The sequence below is a fragment of the Ictalurus furcatus genome, chromosome 6, assembly GCF_023375685.1.
Source record: "Ictalurus furcatus strain D&B chromosome 6, Billie_1.0, whole genome shotgun sequence".
Taxonomy (NCBI): domain Eukaryota; kingdom Metazoa; phylum Chordata; class Actinopteri; order Siluriformes; family Ictaluridae; genus Ictalurus; species Ictalurus furcatus.
The window spans coordinates 5577782-5588501 of record NC_071260.1 but is presented as its reverse complement, the minus strand read 5'-3'; the positions used below and the strand labels follow the sequence as shown (position 1 = coordinate 5588501).

General features: G+C 39.4%; 1 protein-coding gene across 3 annotated transcripts; it reads left to right on the top strand.

Annotated features, from left to right (window-relative positions):
• Window positions 1-275: 275 nt before the first annotated feature.
• Window positions 276-10516, top strand: LOC128608522 (mannose-binding protein C-like). Of its 3 annotated transcripts, XM_053626293.1 has the most exons (6): window positions 285-409; window positions 665-756; window positions 2356-2444; window positions 4014-4184; window positions 4620-4685; window positions 4802-5371. In XM_053626293.1, exons 3-6 carry the CDS (start codon window positions 2366-2368, stop codon window positions 5182-5184), a joined length of 699 nt encoding a protein of 232 aa, XP_053482268.1. In that variant the 5' UTR covers window positions 285-409; window positions 665-756; window positions 2356-2365; the 3' UTR covers window positions 5185-5371. The 3 variants fall into 3 exon arrangements, with proteins under 3 accessions (XP_053482267.1, XP_053482269.1, XP_053482268.1); XM_053626292.1 differs by lacking the exon at window positions 665-756 and having other exon boundaries at window positions 276-409; XM_053626294.1 differs by lacking the exons at window positions 665-756; window positions 4620-4685; window positions 4802-5371 and adding an exon at window positions 10282-10516 and having other exon boundaries at window positions 277-409.
• The last annotated feature ends 204 nt before the right edge of the window (window positions 10517-10720 follow it).

Sequence of the window (10720 nt, the reverse complement as noted above, 5' to 3'; positions counted from 1 at the left end):
ATTACTTATTATTAATCTAAAAGAAGGCATAAAAGGCAGAACTATCAGTATTGGTTATCGGTATTGGCCGATATCACTCTGAATAATTGGTTATCGTATCGGCTGAGAAATTTTGTATCGGTGCATCTCTAGTCTAAATCTACATTTTAAAAATTAAACATTACAGTTGAATTACTGTGAAAAAGAGACAAAGAGTCAGAGCATTAAGTAGAAAGGACCTGAAAATTAGCGGGGGAGTATGCATGTTAAAACGAGAATAATAAACTTTGAACTCTGTTTAAGGTTATTTATTAACCACACACACACACACACACACACACACACACACACAATCAATACACATTTAAAAGTCACCACTTTGTGTTTTCTTTAAGACTATATTTCCTGTTTAAGACCTTGACATAACAAGGTAAGAATATGCACCTCACTGCATCATACTTCACTACACTGCATCACAGTCACATGACCACCTGCAACTGAATCACGTTCTTGTTAAGGAGCACTCATGTGTATATAGCCACAGTTTGCATTGCACTCCTTGTCTTACATTCGTCTTCCTTTGCCATTGTCTATGTTGCTGTGTTTAAGGTCTTTGCTTTATGTTTAGTCTTTGCCTTAGTGTTTTGCCACATGTTCATAGCTTCTCTTGTGTTTGTCGTCATAGTTCTTAAACTCTAGCTGCACTTGCATCCGTCTTCAAATCGTGACATCGTCTCAAGGAGTTTTTCCTCACCACCAGCATCTCTGGCTTGCTCAGTATGGACAAATTCATATATTTAATACATAAATTCATGCATAAATTTATATCCTGAATTTATATATTTCTGTAAAGCTGCTTTGGGACAATGTCCATTGTTAAAAGTGCAATAAAAATAAAATTTAATTTAATAACACTTTGCCACAATACAACAACTACTCAGATTTAACAGGTTATGATGTAGGACATGGTAAACAGTTTGCAAGTTGAATGTGTTCGTAACTAAAATGATAGTTATATTTGTTTAATTAACGTCAATAGGTTGCATAATAGTGGTAAGTACAACGAAACTGCTTTAGTAAATACATGTAAATGACTGTGGCTGTAAGTGCAGATTTAAATGTGTAATAATGCTTCTAACATTATATGTAAGGAATAAATGACAACAAGATGTGGTGTTATAGGAAAATAATCCACGACTGGGTGGTACAAATGAGCTGTTACTATAGAAACAAATATATATATATTAGAATGAGTACATTTAATATAAATCTATCATTTATGTTACAGCCAAAACTACTGGGAGTGTCACTTAATAAAAGCAGGCTAAGAACAAGTTCTAAATTTGTTCAAAATAGCCACCAGTGTGTGTGTAAAGGAATCTGTATTTATCACCTGTGTAAGCACACCTATTGTACAGTGGATGTTGATAAATCCAAACATTCTAAATTGCTGTGCCTGTGCATGACCATACTCATTTGCATAAGGAAACACCCCCAAATATAAATAAGATATTGCCATCTACAATACCACCTTGCTGAAGTCTGGGAGACAACATAAGAATCCTTGCATGAATTACTCAAAGCTGTGTGATTTTATGGCTACATCCACGGAATTACAATTAGAAAACTTGCGATGGCATGAAAACCCCTCATTATTGTTGTACTTTCTGCTGTCATATTTGTAAAGGCAGTGTACTGCGGTGTGAGAGATAGGAATGCATGCTTTTAACAAAAAATCATCTCCAAAAGTAACTGGGAGAGATCAATTAAAATTGTACAAGGCAAATTAAATTGATTATTCTCTCATGACTTTAAACAAACAGTTTCCTATGCTCTTTAAAAACACTTTGCTACCCTGCACTAACTCCTCTGTCAATAATGGCTAGTAAGTGGAATGAAAGGGCCACACAGTTCACCTGTGATTACACTTTTCTACAACTAGGGGTTCCTGCATATGCATAGTCAGGACTATGTGTAAATATACAATTTCATGCATGAGAAGAACCTGTTAAATCACAATCTCTGTCGAGAATCATGTAGGTATACATTTTACCCCCAAATCTGTGTATACTCAGATGATAAATAAGACCCTGTCAGCGTAACGATCCCAGCTGCAGATCTTAGGGAAGAGGTCAGATACATGAGCAATCCTAACTAACCCCATGAAAGGTACAAAAAGGATTGTGTACCCTGCCCAGATTAATGTCACCCACCACTTAGGATCAATACAGTATATCTATCTATCTATCTATCTATACACATTTAAAGTTAGAACACCTGAGGAGGGCTTGAAGGTGGTAAAAGACAATGCTCATCATTGCTAAGTATTTACTGATTAAATAATCTGTAGTTACTGTGAATTCTCTCTGCTCTCAGTGGTCTGAAGATGGTGCTCTTCAGTGCACTGTTCTCTAAACTGTTGCTGCTGCACATTGGGCTGCATCTGACTGCTGGAGACATGGAAGGTAACTCGATAATTGGCTTTGTCAAGCCAACATACGAGAGATGCACCGATTGATTTATCAGCCGATAATCTGTATCAGCTGATAAAGGCTATTTTTCAGTTTAAAAACATCCGATGATCAGGGCCGATTATATCCTATCAATCAATAGAGGGCGGGAAAACGCATCGAATCATCTGGTGTCACCCAGATGAGGATAGGTTCCCGTTTGAGTCTGGTTCCTCTCAAGGTTTCTTCCTCATATCGTCTCAGCGAGTTTTTCCTAACCACCATCGCCTCTGGCTTGCTTATACATTAAATTTATACATTTAAAATTTATATCCTGAATTTATATATTTCTGTAAAGCTGCTTTGTGACAATATCCATTGTTAAAAGCACTATACAAATAAAATTTAATTGGACATGCAATTAGAAATTCAACTAAATTCAGCGGATCATATATCCTATATGGAAATAGTGTGCTTTGTGATTTTGGGAAGGATCAGAATTACAGGTGCCACATAACAACGCTCCAATGTATCTTTTTTCCCCATAAGAATACACTGAATATGTTTCCTTGATCATGGTTTCTGGTGTCCAGAATCATAGATCACATATGGGAATTGTGTACTTGTGCTTGTGGAAAAGATTGGAATTACGGTTGCTGGAATTACACCATATCAACCACCTGGGACCCCAAAACAGCCACCTAGCAACACCCTAACAATCAGCTGGGTTAACATAACAACCCAGCAGCATACTAGTATCCAGCTGAGTTAGCATAGCAACCACCTAACCAAACCAAGCCAATTGAATATGCTAGCAACGTTTTAACATTTTAATGTTTTAACACTTTACACCAGCCTTTAGCCTTTTTAGCTAAAGGCTAAACTGTTCATCTCAACAAAGTAGCAACACACTAGCAACCAACTGGGTTAGCATAGCAATCACCTAGCAACACTTTAGCAACCACCTGGAATATTATAACAGTATTTTAGATTTTTAACACCTTTAAATGACTTTCAACATTTAAATTTTTACAGATGATAAACTTTGAGACTTTTATAAACTTCACATAATTAACAGTTACGCATGCTAACATTTTAAAATCAGTGACATCAAAACTTTGTAAAATAATGTAACACTTTTAGCATGTTTAGTGGGCTCAGTCAAGCCAACATAGTTCATCCATGAGGTTTAGCCTTATAGTTAATCTTGCCTTTCATTTTAAGAGATTAAAAGTTTATTACATGGGTTTGATCAGAAATCAGGTTACCACTGAAATATTTGTAAACTTATTGTAGTTTGAAGCGTTTTACTGGTGTGTTTGTGTTCAACATTAACCCCAGCAAAATCTATATTGTAATATATATCATGAAAAGCTTCAGGTGTGAAGCTATTATTACTTTATTATTACTTTATTATTATTATTATTACTTAATATTATTATAATATTGTGCCATATTGTCTAAGCCTAGAAAATAGTTTAATGAAGAATGCTAGAACCTTGTTAAGCTCTATTAACATTCCCATTACAGAACTGAGTAAGTAGAGACCACCAGGTATTTCTCTAATGCCACCATGTCCACCAGGTCCATCATGTCCAGTATGTCCACCAGGACCACAAGGTCCACCAGGTCCACAAGGACCACCAGGTATATCAGGTCGACCAGGTCCAGCAGGACCACCAGGTTTTCCAGGACTATCAGGTCACCCGGGTGCACCAGATGTGAGAGGACCACCAGGTCTACAAGGACCACCAGGTAATACTCGATATTAAATAGATAAAGATTCAGTTATTATTTGTTTAATATTCTGAAGGGATCCACATGCTAAATCTTAACACCTTAAAACTTACCACAAACCAAAACTGATTCGAAACCAGAAATTAACACTTGCATTAACCCTTATTGATAAATTCTGTGATCTTAAAGCAAATTGTCTTTAATTACTACAATGCTAATACATCTGTCAGCATACTTAGCTTCTTTAATCCAAGTTAAATAGAGCATGCTTTGTCTGTTTACTATAATGATATTTTCAGGGTTACCATGTTTACTCTAAGGCTAGTCGCATCATGTGCTAATTAATTTGAACTTTCTTCTTCACATACATTTCTAAAGTGGGGTGTTTTTCACATTTAGGTTCCAATTATACATTTAACAAAACCATAACATTTATTTTATGAATTTTGCAAGGTCAAAATGACTGTCTGCAGGAGGAAATCAGGAATCTTAGAACAAGACTGTCCTTGTTGGAGAAAGGTAGAACACGTGAACGTAATTTTATTTTTTTTTTTGAAAGCTGAAAGTCAAAAATTGAAAGCTAAAATTGTTAGAACTTGACACTTTACCAGGATCTTATCATCTTTCATTTCAAGCCACAAGTTTCCAGACATTCATTAATGTTGGGCAGAAATACTATGTGACCGAAGGACATGCAAAGAACTTCGAGGATGGCTTGGGATTGTGCCAGAATTCTGGAGGAACTCTTGCCTTACCCAGGAATGAGGAAGAAAACCAAGGGCTGTCTAAACTACTCGCGATTGTGAAATCAGAATATCTGTTTCTAGGAACGAGTGACCGTAAAATGGAAAGTGTCTTCGTAGATACAGAGGGGAAAACTTTAAATTTCTTTAAATGGGATAAAGGGGAACCAAACAATTCTGGAGGGGAAGAAGACTGTGTTGTAATGGGCACCGGTGGAGTCTGGATTGACATACCATGTGAAAACCAAAAGCTCATAGTTTGTGAGCTAACTTAGTCACATGCTATTGCAAATACTGCATCTGAAAGACCAAAACCACATTTAAGAAGTCTAGTTAAAAGGAATTGTAATTGTTATGATAATGCTAGTATGATAATGTGATAATGCTGTTAATGCTGTGTTTATGACTCAGGGTCTGATTTACTGACCTTTTTTGAAGCAATATTAAAAATCTTTAAAAATTTTTATTTGTGTGTGAGTAGGGGGTGGGGGGTGGGAGGGTTTGTCAGATGGTAATTGTTTTTGATAGCTGTGATGAGTTGAGATCTTTAAGAAACACACAGCAGAGTAAAACTGGAAATGAAACCAACCAAACAAAAACTTAAATATCTGCTAAAAGTTTCTGCCGTAACTCAATGCCACTGCACTGCATCGCTGCATTGCATTTGAGACAGTGGGCCTTATTTGTGAAGTTGGATGAAATGTACCGATAAGAAGACTAAACACTGTAAACATTGATTGATCAGCTTCAGCTGATAGAAATAACACATGAAAGACTGTGCTGTTTTACATGCCAAAGTACATTATTTTCATATAACAGCACGGTCCGGAGTGCATTATTTTGCTTATGCCACAGCGATTTACCAACAATTACAATCTTTAATCTAGTAATGAACAATATATCACACATTTTAATGGTTTATAGTTGGATTTAATATCCTGGAACATCTGAGAGATGAGTTAGTTCCTGTTCTTACATTATAGCTGCAATAACAGTGTTCTGTCACCAGCCTCTCTCTCTATAGAGAGAGAGATACAGTATATATTTTATATATATGTGTATATATATATATGTATATATGTGTGTGTGTGTGTGTGTGTGTGTATATATATATATATATATATATATATATATATATATATATATATATATATATATATATATATATATAAATAAAATTAGAGATGCCCCTATGTACTGGCCAATATTCGGTATCAGCTGATAAAGGCCGATTCTATCCTGTCGATCAAAAGAGGGTGGGAAAACACATCGATTTCGTGCTGTGTTTAAAGATGATGTCTCTTGAGTGGAATGACGACAAAACTGCAGTATGTAAGCTCTGCACTGCTAAAATTTTACTCTGGACGCTGCAGCACTGAAGTGGGAGTTTCGGCGTCAAGTCTTTTTTTTTGCTGCGCGGCTCGAGCTGCTTGTGCTGAATTAAAGCAAGATTTAAATGAAGATGAGTTAAAATATGTATTGCACAGAAAAATATATTTGTAGAGTAGTATATTTCCTATCCAGTTAATGTTAATATATATAAAAAAGTTTATATTATATATTACCAGTTTGATGTTCAATGATGAAGTAGAAATGCTTTTGTTTGTGGTGAGTGAATGTGAGACTAACAGGAGGTTTTTTTAGATTTCAGTCAATGTTAATATGAATTAATAACATTCAGTAAGTTAAGAAATCTTACTTTAATCTTCAGAATTTAGTTCATGTGTTAATGTTAATTTGAGTAATGTGTTTTCTGTTTATGAGACTGTGAAACAACTTGTTGAAATGGAGAGAATAATGTTTTTATTTGCAATTCTTTCAGAATTGTGGAATTAATTATTATTAATTTAAAAGAAGGCATAAAAGGCATAACTATCAGTTATCAGTATCGGCTGAGAAAGTTAGTATCTGTGCATCTCTAATATATATGCATCCTGTTATTTTACTGAGAAACAGAAGGTGTAATTTCCTCTGTCCTGAAGCCTTTCCCATTGAGTCCAGCATTTCCACTACTACTGTGCTGCGTTTATCTTTAAAACCTGACTGTAGTCATTTATTTTTGAGATTACTGGAATCTTTTCTCCTGTATAACTATTGTAACTGCACTAGCAATAACAGTGTCTCCCTGTGTCGTCATCTCAGCACACCCTAACCAAACACAGGAAAAAACAAAAAACCAACAAACAAATTAGTACCAGAATCACTAAACACATCACAAATATGTCAATAAAGATATACATATTTAATGTGGTTTTGGGTGGAGTTTATATTTAAATAGCTGAGGATGTAGTAAGGACACAGGGACAGGGGAACCCAAATGCAGAACACATACACAATGACTGAAGGTTAACAAGATTTATTGACAGGTAGTGGAGGCTGGGGTGTGTGGTCATGGATGAGATGAGTGTTGAATGCTCAGCCGATATGCCATGGAGAGAGACCGAGCATGAGCAATCTTGAGAGCTGTCAAGGCTGGGGCTTGAACTCCGGTCAGCAGCGTGAAAGCTGAGTGCAGAGCTGGTGGACCTGGGGGTCCATGAACAGGTGTGAGCTGGGAGACATGAAACGTGGGATGGATGTGCAGGCACCTGGGAAGTTCGAGCTTAATGGCAGTGAGATTAATAATGCTTTCAATAGTGAAAGGGCCCAGAAAATGGTTGGAGAGTTTCTTCACCTCTGTCTTGAGTGGGATGTCTTTGGCCACAAGCCACACCTTTTGGCCCGGCTGATAGTTTGGAGCTGTAATCATCTGCCAGGCAATGGTTGCGCTCAGTGGAGAGGAATACGGTGAACAGCAATGTCACCTTCCTAGTCTGGGATCAAGTAAGGCTGATAACCCAGGGAGCACTCGAAGGGGACATGCCACTGCTAGTTAGAGTTGTGGGAGTACTCAATCCAGGGTAGCTGGGAGTTCCAGGTGGTGGGGTTGTTGACCGCGACACACCGCAGCGCTGCTTCCAGTTCCTGGTTGGCCCACTCTGCCTGGCGGTTGGTCTGGGGGTGAAATCCAGAGGACAAACTGACTGTGGCCCCAAGAGCATTACAGAATGTCTTTCAGACTTGGGAAATTAACTGATGTCTGTGGTCTGAGACAATGTCCTGTAAGATGCCATGCAGGTGGAACATGTGGCTGACAAGGTCTGTGGTTTCTTGGGCAGTGGGGAGCTTGTGAAGGGCCACAAAATGTACTGCTTTTAAGAACCAGTCTACTATGGTGAGGATGATGGTTTTACCTTGGGAAGGGGGTAGACCAGTGACGAAGTCCAAAGCAATGTCTGACCAGGGCCCCATGCAGCAGCTCGAAGGCAGAGTTTAGGTGTGTCAGGGGATACTTATTCATGACTGTAATGTTGTTGAGACCCCAATAGTCAATGCAAGGGTGGCGAGTCTTGTCCTTCTTGGCCACAAAGAAGACGTCACCACCCAGGGGGAGGAGGAACGTCGGATCATGCCGGTAGCGTGGGACTCCAAGATGTATTTCTCCATGGCCTCCCTCTCAGGACAGGACAGATTATACAGTCGACCAGATGGAAGAGTGGCCCTAGGAAGAATGTCAATGGCACAGTTGTATGGGCAGTGAGGTGCAAGTGAGAGAGCCCGGTCCTTGCTAAAGGCCTCTGTCAGGTCATGATACTCGGGGGGCATGGATGATAGGTCTTGAGGACTTAAAATAGGAGGTCATTTAGTGAACACAGTGGGTGAAAGGGTGGATTTCAGGAGGAGGAGTGGCAGAAGGGACTACAGTTGATGACCTTCCCGGCTGACCAGTCTATTTGGGGGTTATGTTTAGTTAACCAGGAGTGGCCCAAAAACCAAGGGGGTGCTTGGGGAGGAGATGAGTTTGAACATGACTTGTTCTTGGTGGTTACCAGAGACGACCAGAAGCAACGGGGCGGTATGATGGGTGTCTTTGACCAAGAATCTCCTGTCCACCACATTAACCGGGGGGATCCAGTGTTTCCACAGGGAGGCCAGACTGGGATGCTAACTACCAATCCAGAAAACTGCCCTCTGCGCCGGAGTCAATCAGGGCAAGTAGTGGGATGAACATTAGATTGTGGTGCAGGGTGGCACGAATTTAGAGCCGCGACAGGGAGATCTGACATGTGTGGCTCGCCAGTAACTCCCTTTCTACTGGCGAGCCCCTCCTTTTGGGCGAAGGGGACAGGTGGCGATGAAGTGGCCTGGTTGGCCACAGTAGATGCATGCCCCAACCTGGAACTGGCGGTCGCACTTGGCCGGGGTAAGCCGGGCCCTACCTACCTGCATGGGTTCTTCTGCTAATAAGGGGGAACTGGAAAGGACTTGAGGACTGGGCTGAGGCTCCTCGTCCAAGTTGACAGATAATCTGGGAGGCAGATGGGGGGTGCTGGCTCAAATTTAGCCTATTACTCAAAAACACTTAAAATTCAACATAGAAGCAAATACTCACATCTATCTCCGAACCCAGTTGGAGATAGAAAAAAAGACACCAGCCGTGAGTGAGAAGAAGCAAGGGTCCAGATTTTTGGTTCCGTTCCACCACACGAGATCCACACCGATGAGAATTCTCAGAAGTGATCTGACACCCGGAGCTCAAGCTCCAGTATTTATACTGTATTTACACAGTAGATAACCAATATATTTCAGAAAGACTATGATATCAATACCAATAGGGTTAAAAAAGAGCTCATCTACATTACCATTATGTTTTGAAAAAGGGCTTTCCAAGTTACCATTAGGTTCAAAAGTGGAGAGACAAAACAATTTAGAGTGACCTTGGTCTCACTATTATCTCGCGCGGGGGGGGGGGATGTGGGGGGGGGGTAGCTTGACTCAGCTACCCTTATAAATGGCTCCTCATGGTTTTCTCTTAAAATTAAGGCCTTCCTTGCGAGACAAGAATCTTCACCATCTGAATTATGAGTAAGTTACATTTTTCTGTATTTCTGGTTTATAATTTATTTTCATATTTGCTCTATATCTCTATTTTATATATAGTTATACTGCTTGCAAAAATGGTTTACTGTACTTCCTACTTCATAATATCATTATATTACCCTTCTACTATCCTACATATCCTACTACTCTTTATTTTTATATTTTTTTATCATAAGATATTACCCTTATAATATCTTAATACTCCTTTTTATTATTCTTATAAAGTTATAATGTTGTGTGTGTGTGTGAGAGAGAGAGAGAGAGACAGAGAGAGTGTGTGTGTGTCATGTCTACATGCCCGCCCTTGACTGTACGAGAGTGTGTGTGTGTGTTTGCACTCCTCAGCTCTTATACTTCTTTATGACTTTTTGACTAATAAACCATAGTGTGTTACTCTTAAAGTGTGAATCCAATTCGTCAATATCCGCCTAATACCGCTTCTGTGTGTCTAGGTGCCCGTCGTCATTTTTCCTTCTCTCCTTTACTGGAGGGGCTGGATTTGAATCTGACCATTCTTCCCTCCTCTCACCTGTCAGTCCGCCCTACTCTCAGTGGTCTCCTTATTTCACCTTTGCTGACTATCCCATGTCCCCAGGACACACCCCATTTTCTTCCCCCTACCGCTCTCCTCAAGATTACGCACCCACCAGTCCTGTGAATTATCAATAAAATTACATATTACTCATACTAGGTCTCCCTCATGTTTATTTCATGTCATTTTTATCCACAACAGGGGCTTGGGACCAGCCAGCCCTCTCTCATCGTTGCTTTTGCATGCAGTTATCCAGCTGGATGGTGAAAGAAATCAGCATATCGAGATAGGGGGGCACTGCGTGAGAGTTGAGTGCAGAGCTGGTGACCCATGAGGGAGGTGCTGAGCATAGCAGGAAG

Bases quoted from the DNA above. Each gene is read 5' to 3' on its own strand.
- LOC128608522 (XM_053626292.1), top strand. From the start codon at position 2,366: ATGGTGCTCTTCAGTGCACTGTTCTCTAAACTGTTGCTGCTGCACATT. The intron at 2,445-4,013 runs GTAACTCGATAA...CATGTCCACCAG, and splicing joins GACTGCTGGAGACATGGAAG to GTCCATCATGTCCAGTATGT. The intron at 4,185-4,619 runs GTAATACTCGAT...GAATTTTGCAAG, and splicing joins AGGTCTACAAGGACCACCAG to GTCAAAATGACTGTCTGCAG.